General features: G+C 40.7%; 1 protein-coding gene across 1 annotated transcript; it reads right to left on the reverse strand.

Annotated features, from left to right (window-relative positions):
* Positions 1-1,408: 1,408 nt before the first annotated feature.
* Positions 1,409-27,432, reverse strand: LOC140899389 (N-acetyllactosaminide alpha-1,3-galactosyltransferase-like). Its single transcript, XM_073314816.1, is given in 5 exon segments — positions 1,409-1,934; positions 1,936-1,989; positions 1,991-2,179; positions 11,788-11,925; positions 27,338-27,432. Coding segments are annotated over 5 exon segments (921 nt in total). The 3' UTR covers positions 1,409-1,489.
* Positions 27,433-27,918: the final 486 nt, after the last annotated feature.

A 27,918-nucleotide genomic window follows, 5' to 3' on the forward strand; every position in this document is an offset into this window, starting at 1 on the left:
ATATAAAATCATGAGTGGTGTGGAGAAAGTGAATAAGGAAAAGTTATTTACTTGTTCCCATAATATAAGAACTAGGGGCCACCAAATGAAAATAATGGGTAGAAGGTTTAAAACAAATAAAAGGAAGTTCTTCTTCACTCAGCGCACAGTCAACCTGTGGAACTCCTGGCATGAGGAGGTTGTGAAGGCTAGGACTATAACAGGGTTTAAAAGAGAACTGGATAAATTCATGGAGGTTAAGTCCATTAATGGCTGTTAGCCAGGATGAATAAGGAATGGTGTCCCTCGCCTCTGTTTGTCAGAGGGTGGAGATGGATGGCAGGAGAGAGATCACTAGATCATTACCTGTTAGGTTCACTCCCTCTGGGGCACCTAGCATTGGCCACTGTTGGTAGACAGGATGCTGGGCTGGATGGACCTTTGGTCTGACCCAGTATGGCCGTTCTTATGTTCAGGGACTGTAGCCTGTTTCTGGATGGTTTAGCCACTTAGGAGTACATTTTCAAAGTGTTGTGGGTGGCATTTTAGGATCAACATAAATAGGAGTCATGTGATTAGACCTCATACTACAAGAATCTCTCTACAGTGGTTACTCTTCCCGTCCACTGCACGCCACTCAGTCCCCCTTTAGCTGAATGGAGGTTGATTCAGGGCAATCATTTCTTCCATCTCTTTGGTGCCCTGTTCTTGTTCAAAAGAGGAGATGTAATAGTGCCTTTGAAACATCAAATAATCCTCAGCATCTGTATGAGGTAGTTATATATTGTAATATTCCCATTTTACAAGGGTAAATTGGAGGAAAGGATAAGCAAGTTGCCTAAAGCCACACAGCAAATCAGTACTTAGAACTCAATTGCTCCTCAGTCCCTGATCTGTACTCAGGCTGTAGACCATACCACTCTGATTATAACAAATAACAGAGGAACATGTAACTTTCTAAACACAGTGTTATACTCCAGAGACATTGAGAAATCACACTGTAGGCAGACAATGGATAACTGCAAACTCAAAAGCAGTATGACAGCTTTGCTTTTTTAAGAGATTTCTACTGTTGAGTCAAAGGCATCTTCTCCTTTTATGAAAGTGAGAAGAGATGTGTAGAAGACTTGGACAGCAGCAGTGGATCTAATCAGTGTAAATTTTTTACCCAGTATTTTCCTTTCCGCCTTGCCCGCTAGCATAAATTAATTTTATTAAATCGGATTTTTACCAAATCTCTGCTGGATGTGTTTTTCATGATAAACAAGGTCAAGTGTTTTCCATCCCCTACCAATATGTTCTAAAATTACTTTATATTTACATATAATTCTCCAGCATCAGTAAATTATTCAAAAAGATGAGGAATACATTTTGGCTTATCTTGCAGTTTATGGAACTACATTTTAAAAAAATGTTAATTTTTCTACCATCTATTGGTCATGTCATGATCAGACTCTGAACTACAGCAGATTAGACTTTCCAATGCTACTCTCCCAGGATCCTTTATAAATTAGGAGTTACTTCTGACCTCATCATATTTCTTTGGCATCCATGATAACTTTACATTTTTTATATCACTATTTTTGCCAATTTTGTAATCCCAGCAGTATTCCGGAGATAACAGTTTAGTAGGCTTGTTTATAAAATAATATTTGTTTAAGTGGCTTTCATCATGCCATATTGCCTCAGTGTTCCTTTCTTTGTCTTTTTTAATGCCTTCATAACATTCCCTGGTAAGGTTGAAAACACGAAGAGGAGTACCTCCAAAGACAGCAGCATGATAATAATAGTCCCCCTGCATCAACGGAATATAAGCTGTTGACTGGGGATTTCTCTCATAAGTGAATTTCTCTTTATCTGCCTTGTAAAACCAAGCTTGGAGCTGTGCTACAGACTCATCAAGCGTCTCCAAACCATAGTCACTCTGGAAAACTTCATCCACGTCCATACAAAACAAAGTCTACTTCATACTTGATGTGGCTTTCAATAAGGTCCCCTATGGTCTTAGCGCATCATACTTATATCTTGCCATCGGCTTTCTTTATTAACTTGGAATACTTTAGATGTCCGCAGGGGTCCCAGTTCTATCAAAGGCATTTTCGAGAGATCATCCACCATAACGTAGAAAATCACTTTATGGCCAACCATGAAGAAACTGTCTGCAGATATTAAGAAGGTTTTTAAATACTTATCGAGATACCTAGAAAAAAATGGGAAAATCATTAACTTTCTTTATCTACAGTTGGGGAATAAACTAGAGTCAGTAGGCCACATTCATGTTAATGTAATCCTGTTTCAACAGTATTTCCTTAGAGCAGTGGTTCTCAAACTTTAGCAACTCAAGGATCCCCATTTTGATTTAAAATTTTGCTGCAGACCCCCAAACCCCCCACTCCATCCCTTCCCCCAAGGCCCCAGCCCTGCCCCATCTCTTCCCGCCCCTGCTCCACCCCTCCTCTTCCCTGCCTCTTTACACACCCTTCCCCGCCCTCTGAGCTTTTCCTGCATGCTGGGAAACAGTTGTTTCCCAGCTTGCAGGAGATGCTGGGAGGAAGTGGAAGGAGTTGATCAGCGTGGCCTGCGGACCCCCTGGAATACCCTCGTGGACTCCAGTTTGAGAAACGCTGCACTTGGGAACTTTTAGTGCATGCCAGCAGGGTCCGCCTGGGCCAGGTTAGTGCATAACACAGTAGTGTACACTAGAATTTACACCCCTCTGGTGCAGACTAATGCACCATGTTGACAATCCTTCAATTTCTAGAAATTATTTTTCAGAGTATTAAGCATTATGTAGCACTTCATACGTTCAAAGCACAGCTTCCATTGACCTCATTTACAGATGTGAGTGCTCAGCACTTCTGCAAGTCAGACCCCAGCATCTCAAGACAGGCACCCAGAAAATGAGGACCCAACTGAGGCAAGTTGGGTTTAAGAGAGTTGCATCACACAAACTCTGTGGTAAAGGCAGAGATAGAATCTAATTCTCCCAGGCCCCATTCAACTGCCTTAACCATGAAACTGTTCTTTCTCTTCCTGCAATACCCTGCCACATTCTCTCCATATCTTCCAACTAATTAGATTGTTGTCTGTAGGCCCCCTACCTCCTTTACTAAACAATCCTGGTTCTTCCCTTGAGCAGATCCATCCTGTGCATTGAATGGAGTAGGGGTCCTAGCATTTCTTAACTACTGAGTCCCTGATTTGCAACCTTAAGAATGTTCTTTTCATATAGGTTGTGTGTGTAATTTCCTAGGTATTTAAAAAAACAAATTGAAAAAACAAATTCCATCATGGGGCATCATATTCACACGCTCATGTTTGATCATTAGAACTGGAACCTTTAGATCCACCACACAGAACTCTGCTACTTGGTCTAACAGAGTGACTGATGGTAGTAGGTCGTCATCCTCTATGTGGACCAGCACTAGGAGGGGGATGAGACATATTTTTGCCAGTGGTTTTCACAGATATTTGCTGACAGCAGAAGAACACTGAGAATCACGGGTTCTATTCCAGGCTTTAGTGGGCATAGACTCTTCTGCCCATTTGCCCCAAAGCTTAACCTCTTCTGTTTCATGCTCTTCTGTCTCAGTCCTGTCTCTTCATTAGCTGGTCCCAGTCTCTGCTCCTCAGGCTTCTTATCCCAGTCCCCTTGCGCAGCCAGCTCCCCTCCCACCCCCTACTGATGTTCCCATTTCTCATCTCAAAGTCCCAATCTCAGTGTCCACTCAACTCCCATCAGCTCCTTGGCCCCATCTTTTTGACCAACCAGTCCCAATTCTCCCACACACACACTGGCTCACCATTAGATTTATTACGCTCACTTCTACCCCACTGGTTCCTAGTCCTACTCTTTGCCCAGCCAGTCCAAGTATCTCCCACCAGTTCCTCATCCAATCTCAGTCATTTGCCCCCCAATTTCCTCCCTTGGCTTCCAGCCTCCCCCAAACTCTCAGATTCTTTTTCTCTCCCCCCCCCCCACAACTACCTCAAGTTGCTTGTCCAATTTACTCCCCCATCTGGCTCTTTTCAGAGCCAGAGAGTATTTTAATGAGGCAACTTCCTCCTTCTCAGTGCCTGGGCGCCAGCTGGGGGACCACTGAGAACACAGGAGACAGTTTCCCTGCTTTCATTTCAAGTACCAGACCCAGCTTGGCCTGCAGCTCATCAGCCACCTATAGCCCTGGTCTGCAGCATGCTCAATGTGACCAAATCTTCAGATTTTAGCTGTAAAGCTCTAGCAAATCTCTACTTAGCATGTGCGAACTGCAGTTTTTCTAAGGTTGATAACTTGTCCAAATTTGGGTAGATTTTCATGGATTAGCAAAAGGCACATCGATGACACAATGGCTATCTCCTGCCAAATTTCAAGTTCCTCCAAACCATGGAAGTGCAAGACGTTCTCAAAGAAAAGGACACCACATTTTTTTAACATGGGCAAAACAACATTTTTACAAAGCTTAATTTCTGGAAACAGCTGAAACATTTTGGACAAAATTTCCAGCTAGCATGGAAAATTGCAGCCCAAACAGTTTAAATTTAGTAAAGTTATGTGGTGCTAAAAACAGTGTTTTATAATGGGAAGTGTTGGGCAATTTTATTAATTGGTGGTGTTACCAGTTCCACCTATAATGTCAAACTGTTAACTTATAACTTAATTATTAATGTTAGGGTAGTTAGTGAAGTAAAGTAAAGTTGCATCATCATTCTACTTTATTCTTATTAAACTGTAAAAATTACTATAGTTTTAGTTGCTCCTCTTTGGGCCTGTTCTGCTCCTATTCATACCAGTTGGAACAGAATAAAGCCCTTTATTTTAAAATGTATCTATAAATGTGTGTAGCTCCAGAAAGGTTCTCAGGAACCATATGTCTTTGACCTTTGTTTTCTGGGATAGAGTGGCTCATTGGAACAACAGTATAGATTACTGGAACACAAGACTCCCTGCTTTCATGCCTCATAATTTCCAAGAACAAACAACTGTTTTTAAGGCAGCAAACCTGCCATGTTAAAATGCAAGAAACTGCCAGCATCTGCAGCCATCTCCATTTGAATCCAGACAGCATCCCTGAACTTTAAAAAGCTCTTGCAAAACCTTTTTAAATGGAACATGTTGACTTTATACTTCTGTATATTCAGAAAACCATTTCTGCCATTGATCAAAAATGTTAATGTCTTGGCTTGTAGCTGAAAAATACGGACAGAAAAGTGACTTAGTCTGAATTTACAGCAGGTGGGGGATAAAATGATTGCAGTCTTCAGATTTTGTTAACGAGCTTGAATTATCTGCTTAATGTTCAAACAGATTCCTTGGAAACCACCAGAGAGGGTAATAATAAAAGAATTTCCATGCCAGAAATTCCTCACTAGATGGAGTGGGAACATTTTAGGAAGAATTGGCTACTGGAAGTTTAGTTTGTGACTGCAATAAGTTTCTAACAACTCAACAGGATTTTTTCCTCCCTTAATTATACACTTGATAAGTGGGACAATTTGGGAAATCGGTCTGTACTCGTGATTTCTGGTTGATATTATGAAGGTGTTACTATGAAAATTGCTGTATCACTGAAAGCCTCTATATAAATGTGGAATCCACCATAGACTGGCAGGGTCGTGTCATGTCTCTGCCAAAGCAAGGACAATGGTAGGGCCATCAGCTATTCAAGGGGAAACACCTTGGGGACAATGAGCTTGCTAGTCTGGAGAGTGGAAATTCTCCAAGCAGGACAAAAAGAGGTGACAAAGTGGGCGGTTATTAAAAGGACTCAAGGGGGACGACTCAGAGCCACACAGGAAATTTTGGACAGGAGAAGAGGAGGAGATGGACCAAAGTCACAGAAGATGAGCTAGGGCAGTGGTTCTCAAAACTTTTGTACTGGTGACCCCTTTCACATAGCAAGCCTCTGCGTGCGACCCCCCCTCCCTTTTAAACTAAAAACACTTCTTTACATATTTAACACCATTATAAATGCTGGAGGCAAAGTCGGGTTTGGGGTGGAGGCTGACAGCTCGCAACCTGCCTTGTAATAACCTCACAACCCCCTGAGAGGTCCCAACCCCCAGTTTGAGAACCCCAAGGTTACGGGGAAGAGGCTCCCTGTCTTGGAACAGAAGTTATGAAGCTGTCAGGGAAGGATCTTGGATCTCAGAGAGGACCCTGACACAAGCCCAAAGAATGCTCTGGATTAGTGAGGAAACTGAGGCAGGAAATGCATATAATGTTTATTATTTTTGTATAGATGTCTATTTCTTTTACTATTAAAGAGCAATAACACGTTAGAATGTTGTGCAAAGTGTCTTATGTTTCACGTTATACCTATCACATTGCTCTTGAAGTTACAAATGGTAAATCAGAAGATTCACATGGTGGAGTTCTGGGAGAGGGCGTGTTTAAGAGATTGCAGGGGCAGTCTGAGGGCTCAGCACTGGTTCCAGGGAGTGACCAGGTCTTTTGTTGCACTGCCTCCTGAGAGCTGCACCCCAAAAATGTGCTCAGAGACCCTAAGACAGGGGCATAGCCGTGGCTCCATTAAGACTCTGAGGGCTTAAAACATGAGATTCAGCAGCTGGATCCCCTTACAGCTGTTTGACAAGAGGCCAAAAGTGGGTGCTGGACTATACCTGTAACAATAAGAAACAGAAGAAAGCCAAGAGAGGTTTTAATTTTTTCCCTGGAAAAGTGAGAATAGATTTTGGTTAACAAATTTACATAATTTTTCTGTTCTTATCTGCTTTAAAAATTGTTAAATAGAAGCAGCCAAGGGGCTGAATTTTAGCATGTTCAGAAGATAACTGTGGGCTGTTAAATAAGTTTTATTAAATCCAATCCCTTGTCCTTATGAAAGCAAAAATTCCACTGAGTTTGAGAGATTTGAGAGACTTCTGTAGAAGTTCAGGGTCACACCCATTCCCAAAGCTGAAATTCTTGCATCAGTATTAACTCTCCTTTATGTCCCTGGCAGAGCCTGTACTTACATAATCTTTTCTTGAATTCTGATCTCTTTACTTTTGTTTTTTTAATAGTCAGCTTATTAGCCACAGTACTGTGTTGAAGCAGAGTGTTCTAGAGACAGTTTCTCTCCTCCATCAAATGTAGTTACAGCCCATATATGATCTGTTAGAGATATCTGATCAATATATGGTTTATAGATACCAGTTGCTGTTTCTGTATTGTCTTAATTAATACGTATGTGGTTACTGTTTGTAGATGAGTTTTCTTCCCCTATGGAGAAAACACTGAGGACAATTTGTGTAGTGGCCACTAGTCTTCTTTGATGGCAGTTGATTTTCTTGCCTGAATCCGGGCTTTGGAGGCTTTGGAATTGTCCTGGGGACAAAATTTTTCAGCACAGTCCTGTGAGGGAAAGTGCTCTGCTGGAGTTCTTGGGGGTAAACTAATTTCAGACATCTCAGAGGGACAACGCTAGCATTCATAGTTGTATCATTTGCAGTCACTGGCATCTAATGCTCATGTTATAAAATAAATACAGTGGAGATTTAACCCTCATCCAAAGTGTCTCATTTGGTTCTGCCTAGAAGGGGGAACCCCTCCATTCCACATGGAAGGGCCTCTGTCAGGTTCAGAGATGTGTGGCAACAGGGAGTGGAGATAGGAAGGTGCTGCTTTGCACAGCACTGTGCCTTGCAGAATGCAAGATTTCAGCAGATTAGTGTTCTCTTGTGGTCTTTACACAAGAAACGTAACAGGAAGGAACCACACAGGCATGGTGGGATCAAAATAACTGTTTACACCAACTATATACAACATGCAAGGCCTAGTTACATATACTCGTACTCTGGCAGGGTTCTATGAAACTTAGAAGACGCTGTACCCCTAGACGTTTCAAAAACAATTTAAAGGGATATTATCCAAGTCATATACATTACAGGAAATAATGGTGAATTACGTCTCCAAAGAAGAGCTGTGGGGGACCCCATGCAATCTTAGTATGGCTCCTGCTAGAGCTGTCTGTCTGGGAGGAGAAGCGGACAAGTGGAGTGGCAGGTATTCCTGCAGGATGACTCCTATCTCTATGAAGACCTCTAACGTTGGGAAGGGCCATGGCCTCCAAACTCCTCCAGAGGGGATGGGTATAGAAAAACGGTGAGGTTTTTGCAAGGGGAGGGTTTTGACTCCACATTGACTTTTCTTACACCAGTCCTGCCTTTTTTAAAAATCACTTGGCTTTAATAAAGTTCCAGTTCATGATTATGGAACCTTGACATGGCTCAGAACTACTGAACAGTAACTATAAAACAGGAATAGTAGGATTTGAAGAAAGTCAGGGGAGGAAGAATGGACACTGGATCTTACACTTCTCAAACAAGATGAGCTGGGGAAGCTGCATTATTTTACAACTTTAGCGTGCTGCTCCTGCTACAACCCCACCCTTCTGTCTTCTCAGTGTAAATTGCATCATCTACCATCTGTCACTTCTGAATTTGGTCCTGTAATATTTCATAATAAACTCCAAACTGTGCAGTCTGAGAAAATTAAACTTCTTGGGTGCTTGTGATTCAAGATTGTCTCAAACATTGCATGTCTGATATATAAAGAGTGGGTATATAAATGTATGTACATAATATAGAATTGTGTGTGCTTGAAAAGTGTTACATATCCATGTCAACATGTAACAGACTGAATAATTAAGAAAACTTTCTTAGAATAACAAGAAAATAGTGGAAAATAAACCAGCAGTTAGGTTCTAAGCTTTTAGAAGTCTGAGCTTTTGGGGTTTTTTTTAAAAGAGGAAATAGTGGTTGATTTTAAAAAATGGCAACCATATTTTGAATAAATCAAAACAAAAAAAAATTTGTTTTTGACTTTGAGCCATATAATGCAGAATTTCTGAGTAGAGAAAACATTACAGTTTAGTTATAATTACCTTCTAAAACTTGCTATTTATAGTATGCTAGCAGGTAAATACAATTTCGTTTTACACAATAATATTTAAGAAGTGGGGTACATGCAAGTGCTGTGTATACTCTATACCAGGGGTTCTCAAACTGGGGGTCGGGAGGTTATTACATGCGGGGTCGCAAGCTGTCAGCCTCCACCCCAAACCCGCTTTGCATCCAGCATTTATAATGGTGTTAAATATATTGAGTGTTTTTAATTTATAAGGGCGGGTCATACTCAGAGGCTTGTTATTTGAAAGGGGTCACCAGTACAAAAGTTTGAGAACCACTGTTCTATACAAAGGAAATCTTCTAAGAGTTCTACCCTCTGTTTTTCATCAGATGTTCTTCTTACATGCCTGTGGCACATAAGCTAATATAGACAGATGGTTATAAGGTATATTGTGGAAAATATGCTTGTATTCTCAATATGAGCCCCTTACGTTATTGCATTAACCATATCACGTTGGCCATCTCTGCTCCTGTATATATGCCACAATAAGTAGAGATGAAATTGAAATCTTTTTACATTAGAGTATGTTGTGAAGAAAGAGGGAGGAAAAAAGTGAGCCAAACCTGATGCAATCTTCAAACCTGGGCAAGCCCAATGTAGTTAATAGGGGTTTGTCGGCATGTAGCCTGTTATGGTCCAGCATGCAATATTCAGTTTATTCTGACATGGAGAGGGATTCAGCAATTTTTCAAAAAGAGACTAAGATTTCAAGTCAACTGGAGAAATGCCTTAAATATTAGGCTTCATTTTCCATATATTAATGTATTTATAAAATATCAAATGACAGCGGGAGCAGTAATACTGAGTCCAATTGTTGTCTGTGTCAAAGGGTTAGATAGCTCATTAGAAGATAGCACAAGTGAAGAGTTAAGAATCTGGATTTTTGAGATCATGCTTTGAGAAATGTCTCCTTATGGAAAGTGGAGGGGGTACCTACAGAACTGCAAGAAGAGGAAGGGTATTATTGCTTGGCTACTATGGACCATGCCATGCTGATTCAGAAATTAAAGTTTTGGCTAAAGCCAAAGTATTTATTCTGGAAGTGCCATCCCTAATTCATTTTCAATAATTTACTTGCTCTTTGCATTATTAGCAAAAGTTTTTGTAAAGTACTGTAAAAAGCAATTTCAGAAAGAAAAATCTCAGCAGGTTTCTCTAATGCTGGGAGTGGCAACTTTATGGGCAATTTATGTAAACTGTACAGTGCTCAAATAAAAAGCCCAACAGGCTACTCGCACTATGAGCTCTGAATACAGCACAGGATGGAATACCAAGAAATGGAGTTCTCAAATATAAAGGGAAGGGTAAACCCCTTTGAAATCCCTCCTGGCCAGGGGAAAGCTCCTTTCACCTGTAAAGGGTTAAGAAGCTAAAGGTAACCTCGCTGGCACCTGACCAGACCAAAATGACCAATGGGGAGACAAGATACTTTCAAAAGCTGGGAGGAGGGAGAGAAACAAAGGGTCTGTGTGTCCTTCTATATGCTGGTTTCTGCTGGGGATAGACCAGGAATGGAGTCTTAGAACTTTTAGTAAGTAATCTAGCTAGGTATGTGTTAGATTATGATTTCTTTAAATGGCTGAGAAAAGAATTGTGCTGAATAGAATAACTATTTCTGTCTGTGTATCTTTTTTGTAACTTAAGGTTTTGCCTAGAGGGGTTCTCTATGTTTTTGAATCTAATTACCCTGTAAGATATCTACCATCCTGATTTTACAGGGGGAATTTCTTTATTTCTATTTACTTCTATTTTTATTAAAAGTCTTCTTGTAAGAAACTGAATGCTTTTTCATTGTTCTCAGATCCAAGGGTTTGGGTCTGTGATCACCTATGCAAATCGGTGAGGCTTTTTATCCAACATTTCCCAGGAAAGTGGGGGTGCAAGTGTTGGGAGGATTGTTCATTGTTCTTAAGATCCAAGGGTCTGGGTCTGTAGTCACCTAGGCAAATTGGTGAGGCTTTTTACCAAACCTTGTCCAGGAAGTGGGGTGCAAGGTTTTGGGAAGTATTTTGGGGGGAAAGACGCGTCCAAACAGCTCTTCCCCAGTAACCAGTATTAGTTTGGTGGTGGTAGCGGCCAATCCAAGGACAACAGGTGGAATATTTTGTACCTTGGGGAAGTTTTGACCTAAGCTGGTAAAGATAAGTTTAGGAGGTTTTTCATGCAGGTCCCCACATCTGTACCCTAGAGTTCAGAGTGGGGGAGGAACCTTGACAGGAGTTCTAAACCGGGTTCTGATACCCGCTCTTTCTGTGGCTTTGACCACTCACAACCTCTCTGTCTCCATTCCACCATCTTTGAAGTGGGAACAATGATCCCTTGCTTCAAGGAGTATTGTAAGAAATAGCTAATGTTTGCAAAGCACTCTGAAGTTGAAAAATGCACACATAACCTAAGTATTGTTATGAAAATATAGCATCTTAAACTTGGAAGTTTAAAAATAGACTTTAGTCTTCTAAATATTTTTAACACTGCTAGCTGTCAGCTCCTCACCTGGCATCTTACTATCCACCTCTTCTCATCTCCTGTTGCTCCTCCCAAGCCTTACTGCCTTCTTTCTCTGCTTTTCCCCTCACTCTTTCATGGGGGTCCCTCCTCTTGTCCTCTAAGATATACTTCCATCCTTTCCTCCTTAAAACCTACTTCTTCCACACCCTTATACTGCTCTTTCATCCAAATCTGAATGCCAGCCCTGATATTTCTGTTCATAACCTTATATGTTCCACACAGGTGGGACCACATCACCTTGTTCATTTTAAAAAGTGCTGTGCACATTTAAGCATTTTATAACAGTGGAAAGGCTTCTAATTTCCTTGCTGTAAATTACAGCATGCTGGTTTTCTGTAGCAACCCCAAGGTTTAAAAATAAGTCCAGAGTAGTAACTAGCAGTACCTACTTCCTGATGGCAAAAACTGTCAAACCCACCGTGACGTTTCTCTTGCTATAATAGTCTTCTAGCACAGATCTCTTGAATGTACCATCCCATACAATTGGGGCAGACCAGTCAGTCAAAGTTGATACCTCTGGTCGCGCACTGCATGAAAGAACCAACAGATTACCAAAAGTTAGCAGGAAGTGAGTCCCCCAAGAATATAGATACAGGTGATTTCTGCATTCTCTCTTCCTTATTTTCAGAAATGTTTCTACATTACTCAGTTCTGCAGTCTTAGGATGGGTGGCAAGACATGATTAGGTTATGCATTTATTCAGGTTCTGTTTACATTGTATGTTATTTATTCTTTCCGTAGCACCTTTAGGTGGGCTAGGCACTTTAAAGATATGTAAGAAAAAAAAAGACATCAGCACAGAGGGCAGTGGAGAATGCAACAAAAAAGCAAAATGATTGGGCAATTGAGCAGCACCCTCATTTTATAAATTCCAAGGGGCTCTGTAGTTTAACATAAGCCAAAGTAAAAGGGTGGAAATGCTAGCCCACAGAACAGAGTGAGGTTGCTTGGCATAATGGAAGAGTGAGGCTTTTCCAGGTTTGAGGAGGTTACAGATTCTGAGGGTATGATGTGCCCAGAGCTACGGATAGGACCATTTTAATTAAATCCTAATCAATCCATTCACAAGAGGAAGTGGTGAGAGAGCCAAGAAGTAGGCAAGGGGTTGCCCCATATAAGACTTCTATGGTGAGATTGAGTTTGATCTTGCTGAAGAATGAGACATGAACCCAATGGAGAGATTTGAGAACTGGGATCCACTAGGTGAAGTGGTCAGTATTGGGCAAGATAGTTTTAGCTGCACTATGGTGAATGGGCCAGAACAGGGGGAGAAAATAGATGTGGAGATCAAAGAAGAGACAGCACTATTTCCTTAGCAGATGACTCACCCTGACCAACAGTAAGATTCTCCCTCCCCTTCCTCCACCAAAAGTAATTTGCTGCTTGGCTCTTATCCTAAGTGTGGTAATGATGATGATGGGCGATCACTCGTTACCGAGTATGATCATCTTCCATGGGAGTTATGGATCCTCTGGTGGCTAATAAGACCAATCCTTGAACCACAAGTTCTATTGCAATGATGGCAGATGTTTTCAGGCTCAGCAGGAGGCTGTTGACCATGACTGGAAGTCAGTCTCTCCTTCCTTCTGTGTTTCTTGTCCTCTTCAGCTTGTTGGCGAACAAGTTCAAAATGCAGGGGACCATCATGTAAGACTTCACTCCATTTTAAGCAATCCTGGGCAAGTGTCTCCCAAGTGTCAATGTCAATATTACACGTTTTTAGGTTGTCCTTCAATAAGTCCTTACATCAATTCCGTTGTCCACCCACGTTACGGTACCCTTCTTTCAGCTGAGAGAACAGGACCTGTTTTGGGAGGCAATGGTCTGGCATCCGGACAACATGTCCAGCCCAGCGGAATTGCTGACAGATGATCATTGCCTCGATACTGGTGGTCATTGCCTCTTCCAGGACACTAACATTGGTGCACCTGTCTTCCCATTTGATCTTCAGAATCTTACGAAGGCAGCGTTGATGGCACCTCTCAAGGACTTTCAAGTGGTGTCTATAGGTTGTCCAAGTTTTGGACCCATACAATAGTATTGGGGAGACTAACGTCATGATAAACAAGAAGCTTGGTGTCTGTTCGAATGTCGTGATCTTCAAAAATCCTGTGCCGTAACCGAGAAAAGGCTACACTGGCACAGCTCAGGCAATGTTGAATTTCTGCATCAATATCTGCCTTGGATGAAAGATGACTTCCAAGGTAGAGGAAATGATCGACATTCTGCAGTGCCACTCCATTGATTTTTGATAGATGGGGCATGTAATACCTTATTTGGAGAGGGCTGATAGAGCACTTTAGTCTTCTTGATATTAAGAGTGAGACCAAGACATGCGTAAGCATCGGCAAACACATTCAAGATAGTTTGAAGATCTTTCTCAGAGTGGGCAAAGATTGTGTTGTAATCAGCATACTGGAGTTCCACAATAGATGTTGTGGAGATCTTACTCTTGGCTTTCATCCTGCTAAGCCTGAACAGCTTTCCGTCCATTTTGTAAGTGATTTCAACGCCAGCGGTAAACTTCCCAGCAACTAGGTAAAGAATGACGGTGATGAAAACCGCAAACATGGTTGGAGCGATGATACTGCCTTGTTTTACTCCTATTTGTACTTTGAAAGGTTTGCTCTGGGAGCCAGTGCTGCTCAGAACAGTTGCTTTCATGTTATAATGAAGCAATTTTAGGACATTGATGTATTTATCGGGACATCCAATCTTAGAGAGTACAGTCCAGAGGACACGGCGATTCACTGAATCAAAGGCTTTAGTTAAATCAATAAAAGCCATGTACAGTGGTTGGTTTTGCTCCTGACACTTTTCTCGCAGCTGCCGTGCTTTGAAGGTTATATCCACAGTTCCACGACATGGTCGGAAACCACTCTGTGACTCCGGTAAAATTTCTTCTGACAGGGGCAGAAGGCGAGTTGCAAGGATCCACGCCAGAACTTTGCCTGCAATGGCTAGGAGGGAGATACCACGACAATTTCCACAATCTGCTTTATCCTCTTTCTTGAAGAGAGTGACAATCAGGGCATCCCTCATTTCACTGGGTATCTCCTCCTTTATCCAGATTTTAAGGATAAGCTACCGAATTTGCTCTGGTCCACCGTCTTTAAAAATTTCAGTGGGGATCCCTCTAGACCTGCTGCCTTGTTGTTCTTTATCTGCTTGGTGGCATTGTGTACCTCAGACAAATTAGGAGGTCTCTGAGCTCATCCCTAAATGGTCGTTGAGGGATTTACTCAAGGACTTCATCTGCAACCATAGAATTATGGTTAAGGAGAGCTTCAAAATGTTCTTTCCAGCAAGAATTGATGGCTTCGTTGTCCTTCAGAAGTGTGGTTCCATCCTTAGAGAGAAGAAGATTCATACCATGGCAAATTGGCTCATAAAACAGCCTTGGTGGCACTAAAGAAACCACATGTATTGTGGATGTCCGTGAGATGTTGGAGTTCTTGCGCTTTCTCAGTCCACCATTTATTCTTGAGTACTCTGGTTTTATGTTGGACTTCCGCCCGGGCCTTGGCATGGGCTTCTCTCTTTATATTACAATTTATGTCATTCAGCCAAGCACAAAATGCCATTCCTTTCTCATTAATGAGTTGCTCAATTTCAGCATCATTCTCATTAAACCAGTCCTGATGTTTTCTGGTTTGGTAGCCTATGATTTCCTCACAGGCATTGATGATTACAGCTTTCAACTGGCTCCAGTGTTCCTCAATTTCTTCTGGAAACTCTGATGGCAACTTTTCTTCTCAGACTGCTTGGAAGTGGTCACGCTTAATAGGTGCCTTCAAATCTTGAATCTTCAACTTGCGCCTGACCTGCTTCTTTTGCAGCCTCCATTTGGGAGCGATCTTAATTTTCATTGTGGTTCGAATAAGGCGATGATCAGTCCAACAGTCATCAGCACTTGTCATTGTTCCTGTGAGAAGTACGTTGCTATGATCTTGGGCACAAACTATAATGTAGTCGAGGAGATGCCAGTGCTTTGACTGTGGATGTCTCCAAAATGTTTTGAACTTTTCCTTTTGTGGGAAGAGAGTGTTCGTAATAATAAGTTCATGTTCAGCACACTTGGTCAGGAGCAGAATTCCATTTGAATTGCTTTTGCCAACTCCTTCTTTCCCGATTGTTCCCTTCCACAGGTCTGAGTCTCGTCCCACACATGCATTGAAATCCCCCAGAAGGATGTTCTTGTCTTCTGTAGGGGTCGCCAATAAGTTGGTTTCCAACTGCGAATAAAAATCTTCCTTTACATTCTCATCGGCATCCAGTGTTGGTGCCTAGGTGCTCACAATAGTTGCCTGTTGATTTTTGGTGAGCCTCAATCGGAGTGTCATAAACCGCTCATTGATGCCAACTGGTACCTCAGAGACGCACCTTACAAGTTTGTTCTTTATAGCAAAGCCCACTCCATGCAATCAAGATTCATCAATAGATTTTCTTCCAGAAATAGGTGTATCCTCGTTTCTTCTCCCTCATCTGTCCCTCATCAGCTCTTCTAGTTTCAGACAAAGCAGCAATACTGATGTTAAACTGACTCAATTCACAAGCAATAATGGCTGTATGTTGCTCTGGTCGGTCGCTGTTTGAGTTGTCCATCAGGGTACGTAAGTTCCAAAGTTGAAGAGTTTCTTACATTTTCGACCGCTGAGGTGGTGATCCTGCTGGATGCGGCTATCCAGCCAGGAAAAACAGAGGCAAGACTATTTTTAGGGTACCTTTTCTAACCCCCTCCCCAAGTGGGGCGAGCAGAATGGATCCTAAAAAGGACTGCTCAGTCGTGGGTGCAGCTGCCGAGATGCTCGATCCGCCTCAAATCTCGAGCAAGATGATTGTAATATACACCCACCGCCTGTGTGTCTTCCGGATAGGAACTTCCGGATTTCACTGTCCTGTTCCCATCGCCACTCACCGATTGCCACCGGACTTTTGACTTGTGCAATATTATTTTTCCCAAAAATTGGAAGATGCCTGTCTAGGACTTGTTTTTTCCTCTCCATGGATCACCACCTTTTAGTGGTGGAGAGGCTTGCGTGTCTCAATGACCCAGAGAGCGATGCTGCCTGGAGTAATGTACTCCCTTAGAGCTACCCATGGCACAACAGTCAAGGGCAAGGGTTCCAGACAAAGTGTGATCCAAGAAGTCCCTAACAGCAGAACAGAGGGAGGATAACTGCACAATGGAAGTGAAATTGTTGTGTAATGTTACGACTGTGAAGGTGGATGAAGACTGCAGCAAATAGAGGCTGTCCAAACATCATGGTGCCCATGCCATTGGTTTCAAGTTCCCTATCTATCAAGGATAGTGTGCTGACTGTTGTGCACCAGTCTCCCCCACCAGTGTGGCAATGCATACTTGCCATCCCTATTAACTATAGGAGTGTATAGGTGAACCCTGTATCAGCAAGATACTTAAGTACTTTGCTGAATCCAGGCTTTAGTCTCTGCAGGGCAGATGTTCCACATCACATTAAGCATTGGCAGTAGGCCTCTGTGCACATAATTTGGAGACATGAGGAACAGTTTTATTCATAAGCACGTTGCCTGGGATTAGTCTCCCCTAAAGCATCAAACTTGAAATAAAACCTGAATGTTCATCTGGCTAACATTTCTCACTGTTATGACTGTCTGTACTTAATTTTAGCTGGATATTTTTGTATTGTGAGATTGTTTTTCAGTGGAAACATAACTTTTTTTTTTTCAAATCAATATCAAGATAGGAATGTGCTAAGAGTGGGCCCATATATCAGCATTCTGTATTTGGGACCATGTTGCTCATAGGCCTATCTAGCCACAGATAGACATTGAAAGGTACACTTGTAAAATTTCTTATCATTGGGCTGCCAGAAGTGGGGGAAGGTGCATGCACATGTTCTCACTCTATAACAAACATACACTTACTGAGCACCTCTAAAAATGCTTTACAAAATAAGTATTTAGAATCTATTTTGCAAATGAGGAAACTAAGGCACCATGCTGACAGGTAAAGTTTTCAAAATTATGTAAGAGCAGGTTTTTAAAGGTATCTAGCAGTTGCATAAAGATGCTGATAAATGTCTTGTGAGATTTTCAGACTGCCTACGCACTGAACTCCCATTGAAATCAATTATAGTTTGGACATGTAGGTGCTATTGAAAAGTTCCACTTGGAACCTATCTAAATATAGTACTTTCAAAAAATTGAGCCCTAATTAACTTAGGCTACCAAGTCCTATTGACATTGGGTTTCACAGTGAGCAGCTGAGAACAGAATCCAAGTTTTGTTATTTCCATTTCCCTCTTAGTTACTAGAGCATACTGCTCCTTTCTCATCTGACCTCTTCAAAGGGGACTGGATCTCAACCCCGGAAGAATTCCAACAATCTCTCTCACATACTTTCTCTAAGAATATCCTGGCAACTGTGCCCTCTCGGTTATTCTCCAACTTTGCCTTACTGTCTATTTGAGCCTAGGATGAGCAGCTGTCTTGTGTTTTTGGGAGATAATACTAAAATAGCAAAAAAATAAAAATAAAAAAAAAATCACAATTCCATTATTAAACAGGAGAAAACTGCAATGACTAGACCAACACAACCGATTCCCCTTTTCCAAAAAAACAAAAACATCCTTCTTTGCTGAACTTTGCACTCTCCAAACTCACAGCCAGCAGTAGCTCAGGTAAATGGACAGTTCAGTTTCTGGGAAGAATTTTTCATGTAATACTTCTGTCCTTGTTGGAATGGTCATGCAGTCTAATCTAAACAAGTACAATTCCAGAGAATTGCGTGCATAGAAAACAGAATGTGTCTCAATTGCCCAACCACACTAACTCCTCTGGGAGCTGATCTAGTTGATGGATGGTGTTAAATACATTGCCTCTTTCCCTCAGTCAAAGGGGTTATGTTTCTGTATACATAGAGAAAACATATGTTCAGTCTAAATGATTTATTTTAGGTTAAGAGACTGCACCACAAAAATAAAGTGGGTAAAATGTTCAAGAGCGCCTAAGTGACACAGGCACTTGGGTGAAATCTTGGCCATGTTATAGTAAATGGAAAAACTCCCATTGACTTCAGTGGAGTAGAATTTAACCCCATGCGCCTAAGTCATTTTTGAAAATTGGAACTTGGGCTCCTAAACAACTTAGAAACCTTTTAAAATTTTACCCAATATCCATAAGAGCTCACAACGTGCACTTTTCTTTTGTAACAATCAGCACAGAACACAAAAAGGCTTCCCGTTTCTAGAATCTGAGTCCTTAGAGATTTAAAGATGCATTCTACAGAAACAGTCAAAGTTACGTAGCTTTATATACAAGAGAGGGAAAGATTTGAGATGTCAGTACTGTTATATTAATTTAGATGGAATAAAGAGAACCAAAAAGTCAAAGGTGTTGTCAACGTTCCTCCCCCACTCTGAACTCTAGGGTACAGATGTGGGGACCTGCATGAAAAACCTCCTAAGCTTATCTTTACCAGCTTAGGTCAAAACTTCCCCAAGGTACAAAATATTCCACCTGTTGTCCTTGGATTGGCCGCTACCACCACCAAACTAATACTGGTTACTGGGGAAGAGCTGTTTGGACGCGTCTTTCCCCCCAAAATACTTCCCAAAACCTTGCACCCCACTTCCTGGACAAGGTTTGGTAAAAAGCCTCACCAATTTGCCTAGGTGACTACAGACCCAGACCCTTGGATCTGAGAACAATGAAAAAGCATTCAGTTTTCTTACAAGAAGACTTTTAATAAAAATAGAAGTAAATAGAAATAAAGAAATTCCCCCTGTAAAATCAGGATAGTAGATATCTTACAGGGTAATTAGATTCAAAAACATAGAGAACCCCTCTAGGCAAAACCTTAAGTTACAAAAAAGATACACAGACAGAAATAGTTATTCTATTCAGCACAATTCTTTTCTCAGCCATTTAAAGAAATCATAATCTAACACATACCTAGCTAGATTACTTACTAAAAGTTCTAAGACTCCATTCCTGGTCTATCCCCAGCAGAAACCAGCATATAGACAGACACACAGACCCTTTGTTTCTCTCCCTCCTCCCAGCTTTTGAAAGTATCTTGTCTCCTCATTGGTCATTTTGGTCAGGTGCCAGCGAGGTTACCTTTAGCTTCTTAACCCTTTACAGGTGAGAGGAGCTTTCCCCTGGCCAGGAGGGATTTCAAAGGGGTTTACCCTTCCCTTTATATTTATGACAGGTGTTAACATAACCTAGTCACTGTCCAACATTAAACAGTGTCAAACAAGAGACCTCAGCCTGCTTAGTGTCATGGCAAATAAACAGATTTTTATGGTGTAACCTTTCATTAAGGATATAGAAAAGGAGAAACAGTTAAAGCATTTGAAATGTAAAGTATTAAGTACAGCTAATTTTAACAATATCCTCCATTTCCTTTAATTGGACAAGTTTTTAGAAGGAAAAAAATCCCCTTTGTTTGACAGTCTTTTAGATGGAAATAACCAATGCTTAATTTGTGCCATGAGGCTTGACAGTTCATAGCCCCAGCACCTCTGGGCTTCGTGCGTCAGTTATTAAAGTAAAAAAAAATTGCTTGAGCCCCAGCACTTCTTTCATTACAAATTAAGCACTATCCCTTTTGGGGGAAAAGTTAGTTGAGATGGGCTGGAGCTGTTATTACCCTTGTTAAAGTCCGATCCTGTTTCCTAGAAAACAAAAGAAACACACACAAAAGGGAAAAGGAAAGAACAGCAAACATAGAAAATGCAGATTCTGTCTCTGGTTTTGACCCATTTGCAACCTCACTGTTGGAAAAAATAAAACAGGCACAGCACACTGTCTTCTCAGCCACTTCGAGACCTGGCAAACTCCTTTCAGCATTGGACTGTTTAGGCCGTTGCTTTCATCTGCCTTTCTAGCACAGGCTGTCACGGAGTGTGGGGGAGTCCAGGCCCTGCACCCCTCTTCCTGGGATTCACCGAGACTCTCAGCCAGCCAGTAAAATGGAAGCTTTATTGGACAACAGGAACACAGTCCAAAACAGAGGTTGTGGGTACAACCAGGACCCCTCAGTCAAGTCCTTCTGGGGGAGCAGGGAGCTTAGACCCCAGCCCTGGGGTTCCCTGCGTTCTTCCACCCAGCACCAAACTGAAACTAAACCCCCCCCCCCCCCAGCAGGCTCCCTTCTGCAGCCTGTCTTCACATTCCTGGGCAGAGGTGTTACCTCCCCCTCCCGGCTCAAGTTACAGGCTCTCAGGTCTCCCATCCCCAGGGCACATTCCCAGGTCAACAATCCCCCCTCCCTGCTGCGTCACATCGTCACACAGGCTTACAGCAGTGTTGCAAAATATGCAATCTTGGCTGGTTAAGGCAAACTCTTATTATACAGAAAGAAAAGGAGGACTTGTGGCACCGTAGAGACTAACAAATTTATTTGAGCATAAGCTTTCATGAGCTACAGCTCACTTCATCGGATGCATTCACGAAAGCTTATGCTCAAATAAATTGGTTAGTCTCTACGGTGCCACAAGTCCTCCTTTTCTTTTTGCGAATACAGACTAACACGCTGTTACTCTGAAACCTCTTATTATACAGAAGGATAAAGGAAAGATAGGAAAAGAAGAAATAAGGTAGGGAAGGAAAAGGACATGTGGAAGGAGGGATGAGAGTCTCACGTGCCTGACGGTGTTTGGCATTTCGCTGGAGCTAGTGGCAGTGTAACTTGCCTCCCTCTCTCTGGCCAGGACATCCTTCAAGATTGGAATGAAAGTTGGTCTGGGGTCCCAGGAGACTGTGGGGTGGCAGCCATGATGGTGAAGCTGGCTCCTTCCTCTTCTTTCAGTTAGCTAGCATCATGGTTCACTTTTCTTTCCAAAGTTTATTTTTGAGGACCCAAAAAGGTAGGAATGGGTGGACTAGCCCGTCCTCTCATTTTGTCTACCAGTTAGGCCTAATTTTCAATGCACCAATTTTGGTTCATTGAGATCCAGTTCTATGCTTTTCTTGTTTACCAAGCATGATCTTAACACAGTCCTTGATTTATATTAGTAGGCCTTTTTATTTGGACTAATTTCAGTAAGTCTCTTTTGCACCTTTTCCCCCATCAACATTTGTTATAGACTATAGTGACATTTTATGAACTTTCACTCATTTTTACAGTTGAGCTCACAATTAGGGTAAAATTGCAGGCCCAATTATTGTAACAGTACATAGATCCACATCATCTTATACTGTAAAGTTCTGAATAGGGAATATTTATTTCCTCTTAGGCAATGTTTCATGGTTATGCGTCCCAATTTCAAAAAACCTAAAGCAAACAGTTGCAAAATACGAACTGTGAAAACTGCATATTAAATTATGCAACATAATAAATACCTAAATATTTTTTAAAATACAGTATGTAGGCCTGGCTTGACATGAGTAATTAAATATGGATGAGGACATTTCTCAGAAAGCATGGGTGGAGAATTAAATGGATCAATAGGCTAGAGATAGGATATCTGTACTAGATAAGATTAGGAGGAACACCTCATTACTTTTCGTAATGGACAAGATAAGCCTGGAATGTAGCATGAGGTTAACTTGCACAGCGTGTGGACGAAGCAAGATTGGTTCCTACAAAGTAACCAAGTCAATCCCCAAACTGCAAAATGTGTGATATAATGTTTAGTAATGCAATGTCAATGTTATCTAAAGGAGGAAGATTTCTGTGTAACTTGGGATCTTTGATGTACCCCAAGCATTTGAGTCTGATCAACCCAGCATAGCTTTGCTGTATGCCGACTAAAGAAACCTGACTGACACGATCTGAAGTTGAACTGAGTTCTTGGGAAGCCAAGTAGAAGAGGTCTTGGAGGGAATCCCAAATACAATTAAGATTTATAGTTAGAGGGATGCGTCCAGATAATCACATTAAAGTTCCCTGTTCCATTATTAAAACTGAAAACATTAAAAAAAATTAACTACATTTACTGTCCACCATTTATACTATTTTTACTTTTCTTGTACAGACGCTCACCGGGTTACGCAAATCCAAGCTTATAAAAAAACTTCCGTAATCTAGAAATAGGAGGAGTTGGGGTTCTTTTGTTTTTTTGCATAATGACCGGAGATACATTTCCAACTTATGCAAATTTCAACTTACGCTAGGTGTTCCGGAATGGAACGTTTGCATAAGTTGGGGAGCATCTGTAAGTAATTCAGATTTATTTTGTATTTTATTTCATCCCAGAAAAACAGGAAGAGGAACAACTACATTCGAATTGAGAGTACTAAGTGTTGTATGGGATAACAGAAATAAAAGGAAGAATATGTTGCTATAAGCTACTCATTATAGATGAATGTTTAGTTTAGTCTTTTTGCAAAGTGGAAGGCAATTTTGGTGAAAGTGATCCTGAAAAGATGATTTAATGCTTCTTAAGAAAAAAGAATGAGCGGCAGAATAAGGCCAATAAACAAAAGGGAAAGCAAATATCAAAAAACTCAGAACTGGTAGGTAAAGTCCCATGGGAAGAAAATCTAAGGGGAAAATGAGTTCAGGAGAGCTCCTTGCAGTTTTTCAAGAACACATTATTAAAGGAACAACTGCAAACTATCCTGATGTGAAGGAAATGTAGGAAGAATAGTAAGAGGTCAATATTCTGGGATGCATTAACAAGAGTGTTGTATGTAAGCCACGGGAGGCAATTGTCTTGCTCTGCTTGGCACTGATGGGGTCTCAGCTGAAGTACTGTGTCCAATTCTGAGTGCCACACTTTAGCAAAGATGTGGACAAACTGGAGAGAGTCCAGAGGACAGCAACAAAAATTATCAACGATTTAGAAAACTTGACCTATGAGAAAAGAAAAAAAATTGGGCATGTTTAGCCTTGAGAAAAAGACCTGATAAGTCTTTAAACATAGAATCATAGGACTGGAAGAAACCCCGAGAGGTCATCTATTCCAGTCCCCTGCACTCATGGCAGGACTAAGTATTATCTAGACCATTCATGACAGGTATTTGTCTTACCTGATCTTAAAAATCTCCACTGATGGAGATTCCACACCTCCCCTAGGCAATTTATTCCAGTGCTTAACCACTCTGGAAGTTAGGAAGTTTTTCCTAATGTCCAACTGAAACCTCCCTTGCTGCAATTTAAGCCCATTGCTTCTTATCCTATTCTCAGAGGTTAAGAACAACAATTCTTCTCCCTCCTCTGTGTAACAACCTTTTATGTATTTGAAAACAGTTTTGTCCCCTCTCCAGACTAAACAAACCCAATTTTATCAGCCTTCCCTCACAGGTCATGTTTTCTAGACCTTTAATCATTTTTGTTGCTCTTCTTTGGAATTTCTCCAATTTGTCCATATCTTTCCTGAAATGTGGTGCCAAGAACTGGACACAGTACTCCAGCTGAGGCCTAATCAGCACGGAGTAGAGTGGAAGAATTACTTCTTGTGTCCTGCTTACAACACTCCTGATAATAAATCCCAGAATGTTGTTTGCTTTTTTTTTTTTTTTTTTTGGGCAGTGTTACCTGTTGACTCATTTAGCTTGTGGTCCACTATGACCCCCAGATCCCTTTCTGCAGCATTCCTTCCTAGGCAGTCATTTCCCATTTTGTATGTGTGCAACTGATCGTTCCTTCCTAAATGGAGTACTTTGCATTTGTCCTTATTGAATTTCATCCTATTTACTTCAGACCATTTCTCCAGATCATTTTGAATTTTAATCCTATCCTCCAAAGCACTTGCAACCCTCCCCTTCCCCCCAGCTTGGTATCATCTGCAAACTTTTTAAGTGTACTCTCTATGCCATTTTCAAAATCATGTTGATTTCACTGGGCACATACAAACTTCTGAAAAATATTTCCACTGATAATTGGAATTTACAAATAGACAAAAATGCTGCTTGAAAATTTTAGAGTTTGATCTTTTGACATGTGATGTTTACAATGTGTGTTTTAATGGCTATAAAGCTTTAACTTCTTGAATATCAACTCCATCAAATTGTCTAAACCCCCCATTTGTCTGAACCAGCCATAATTTCCCACAACTTCAAATTTAAATGCATAAAAATAAAAAATGCTTAAATATAAACACTGGTATATGATTTTTTAAAAAATAATTTCAACATTCTGCCAAGCCTAAATATTTACATATTCACTCATAGCATGTGCTTGAATTATTGGATGCATTTTATGGAATGATTGTTTCATGAGAGAAAAAATGTAAAACACTTGTCCTATGTCTTTTTCCAAAAAGGCGGTTTAGCACAGTTCTATAAATTGGAATCTCAAGCTCTGTGTCTTTGTCACCTGACTATTGCAAGTGGCCTCACAGTTGCCTTTATAAACTTTGCTTCTAGGACAATAACCAGCCCAGATAAAGTGACAGCAATAAAACGGGAACTCTGTCCACATGACACCATCAGATTTTCAAAAAGTTAACGTTAGTTGGTATCCTGCTGAGCCTTAGTAAACTGCTATGGGTGGTGACCAGCATACTTGGAATTTAAGATGTCTGTAAAATGTGTTCCCATGATTTTTCCTTACCTAGCATGAAACCAGTCATCTAGCTGCAATGTATGTGGCTCTTTGTCAGCAGTATAGGTGAAGACACAAAGAGACAGTAAGGGTCACAAAAATAAACGAACCATTTAGGGCTGTTGATTAATCGCAGTTAACTCACTTGATTAACAAAAAATTAATCACGATTAATCACAGTTTTAATCGCACTCTTAAGCGACAGCATACCAAGTAACATTTATTAAATATTTTGGATGTTTTTCTACATTTTCAAATATATTAATTTCAATTACAACACAGAATACAAAGTGTACAGTGCTCATTTTATATTAATTTTCCATTACTAATATTTTCACTCTAAAAACAAAAGAAATAGTATTTTTCCATTCACCTCATACAAGTACTGTAGTGCAATCTATTGTGAAAGTGAAACTCAGATATATTTTTTTTGTTACATAACTGCACTCAAAAACAAAACAATGTAAAACTTTTAAAGCCTACAAGTCCACTCAGTCCTACTTGTTCTTCAGCCAATTGCTAAGACAAACAAGTTTGTTTACATTTACAGGACATATGCTGCCTGCTTATTATTTACAATTTCACCTGAAAGTGAGAACAGGCATTTGTGTGGCACTTTTGTAGCCAGCATTGCAAGGTATTTACATGCCAGATATGCTAAATATTCATATGCCCCTTCATGCTTCGGCAACCATCCCAGAGGTGCTTCCATGCTGCTGATGCGTGTTACAAAAATAATGCATTAATTAAATTTGTGACTGAACTCCTTGGAGGAAGAATTGTATGTCTCCTGCTCTGTTTTACCCACATTCTGCCATATATTTCATGTTACAGCAGTCTCATATGATGATCCAGCACATATTTGTTTTAACACCACTTTTAGTGCAGATTTGACAAAATGGAAAGAAGGTACCAATGTGAGATTTCTAAACATAGCTATGGCACTCATCCCAAGGTTTAAGAATCTGAAGAGCCTTTCAAAATCTGTGAGGGATGAGGTGTGGAGCATGCTTTCAGAAATCTTAAAAGAGCAACACTGATTCTTTTTTTGGAGCTTTGGGTTCTGTAGTTTTCTCATCAATCTTCTGATGGTGACATCTGACTCAGATGATGAAAATGAACATGCGTCAGTCTGCACTGTTTTAGATCATTATGGAGCAGAACCTGTCATCAGCATGGATGCATGCCATCTGGAATAGAAGTTGAAGCATGAAGGGACATATGAAATCTTAGCACATCTGGCACGTAAATATCTTGTGACGCTGCTATAACAATGCCATGTGAACGCCTGTTCTCACTTTCGGGTGACACTGTAAACAAGAAGCTGGCGGAATTCTCTCTCATAAATGTAAACAAATTTGTCTGTCTGAGCAATTGACTGAACAAGAAGCAGGACTGAGGGGACTTGCAGGCTCTAAAGTTTTACATTGTTTTATTTTTGAATGCAGTTTTTTTTTTTACATAATTCTACTGTTGTAAATTCAACGTTCATGATAAAGAGTGCATTACAGTGCTTGTACTAGGTGAATTGAAAAAATATTTCTTTTTTTTAAAGTGAAAATACTTGTAATCAAAAATATAAAGGGAGCACTGTACACTTTGTATTCTGTTGTAATTGAAATCAATATATTTAAAAATTGAGAAAATATTATAATAAATGGTGTTCTATTGTTTAACAGCACGATTAGTCTTTTTAATCATGCAATTTTTAAAAATTTCTTGACAGCCCTAATAAAAACCAAACGTTCAACCAATTTTGCAGTAAATCATTTCAGTGCTAAGATGTTTTATATGCACTGTGGATTTTTTTTAAGGTGTGGTGAATTATGGATCAGAACTCCACAATGTAACAATAATTTTACAAAAAACAATCTAAATGAGTACTTCCTCCCATAAGTGAGCTCTGGGATCTGGAATTTCTGGTGCATAAATGCAAATGAAACATAGCTCTTGAACAATACAGAGAGCAGATTGGCTATGCAAACTCCTTTTAGAAGTGCTACTCCTATTTCAAACACTTCACAGAAGCTGATGGCCATCTGGAACTCCCACACCCATAATTTTACATGGTGCTCAGCTTCAAGCCCAGCAGTCCATCAAGAAGCCATTTACGTTTCCCTGATTCTCTGCCTCTACCATGGCCTTAGAGCAGGTTACAGCTGTCCTCTGGAGCAGAGGCTGTGGGGAGTATTATGCAGGAGCCAGCTATGCTGGCTCTGCCTGCTAGTGACTTTCCCATGCTAAGGGAGTTAGGAATGGAGCAACTGTGGACTAGAAAATCTGGTTGTGTTATTGTTACACTAGCTGTATAAGCTCTCAACCTAATGCAAGTAAACAACACTAGAGCTGCTCTCAGAGTTCCATGAGAGACTTTCCACCTGCATTTCCTTACACACTGTCACCACCGAGGTTACTCATGTATATATAGGTTTTAGTTGCCGGTTATGAAGTAACTTTACCTGCAATTGAACCAATTTGTCAGCCAGTGTTCTGTTTGATTTTTCGATATAGTGATTTCTTGGCTTCTGTATGAATGACACAAAAGGAAAATCATGTTTAACCAAACCAAAGTCACCGTAGGTAGCAGAGACAACAAAACAGACCTACTAGAATAAATTCAAAGCCAGCCAAGTGTCTTAAAGCAGTGCAGTATATCACGCTATAATACAGGTGACCCAGTTTCAGGAGAAACCCTTGTATTATATATGTCACTGAAATGACAGGCTTGTTTCACTGAAGAACTTGTTGAATGTTTCCATAGCCTCTCGTGCTACACAATCTCACTAGATACCTCTCATGGCAGAGAAATGTCCCTATGATACTAACAGACTTGGAAGAAGGCAGTTGGTTGAGATGGTGCTACTAGAATGAAGGCATGTTAGAAGGGTGCAAAAATCAATACATTTACTGTATACAGATTCAACACTGATCTATTCCTATTTTAAAATGCAGAAAATTATATTGAATCTATTTCAGACCAAATAGATGAAAGCATTAGGATAATTTAAACCTGTTCACAAAGGTTCCAATGTCTCTCTGA

This window comes from Lepidochelys kempii, chromosome 16 (genome assembly GCF_965140265.1).
Source record: "Lepidochelys kempii isolate rLepKem1 chromosome 16, rLepKem1.hap2, whole genome shotgun sequence".
Lineage (NCBI taxonomy): Eukaryota > Metazoa > Chordata > Testudines > Cheloniidae > Lepidochelys > Lepidochelys kempii.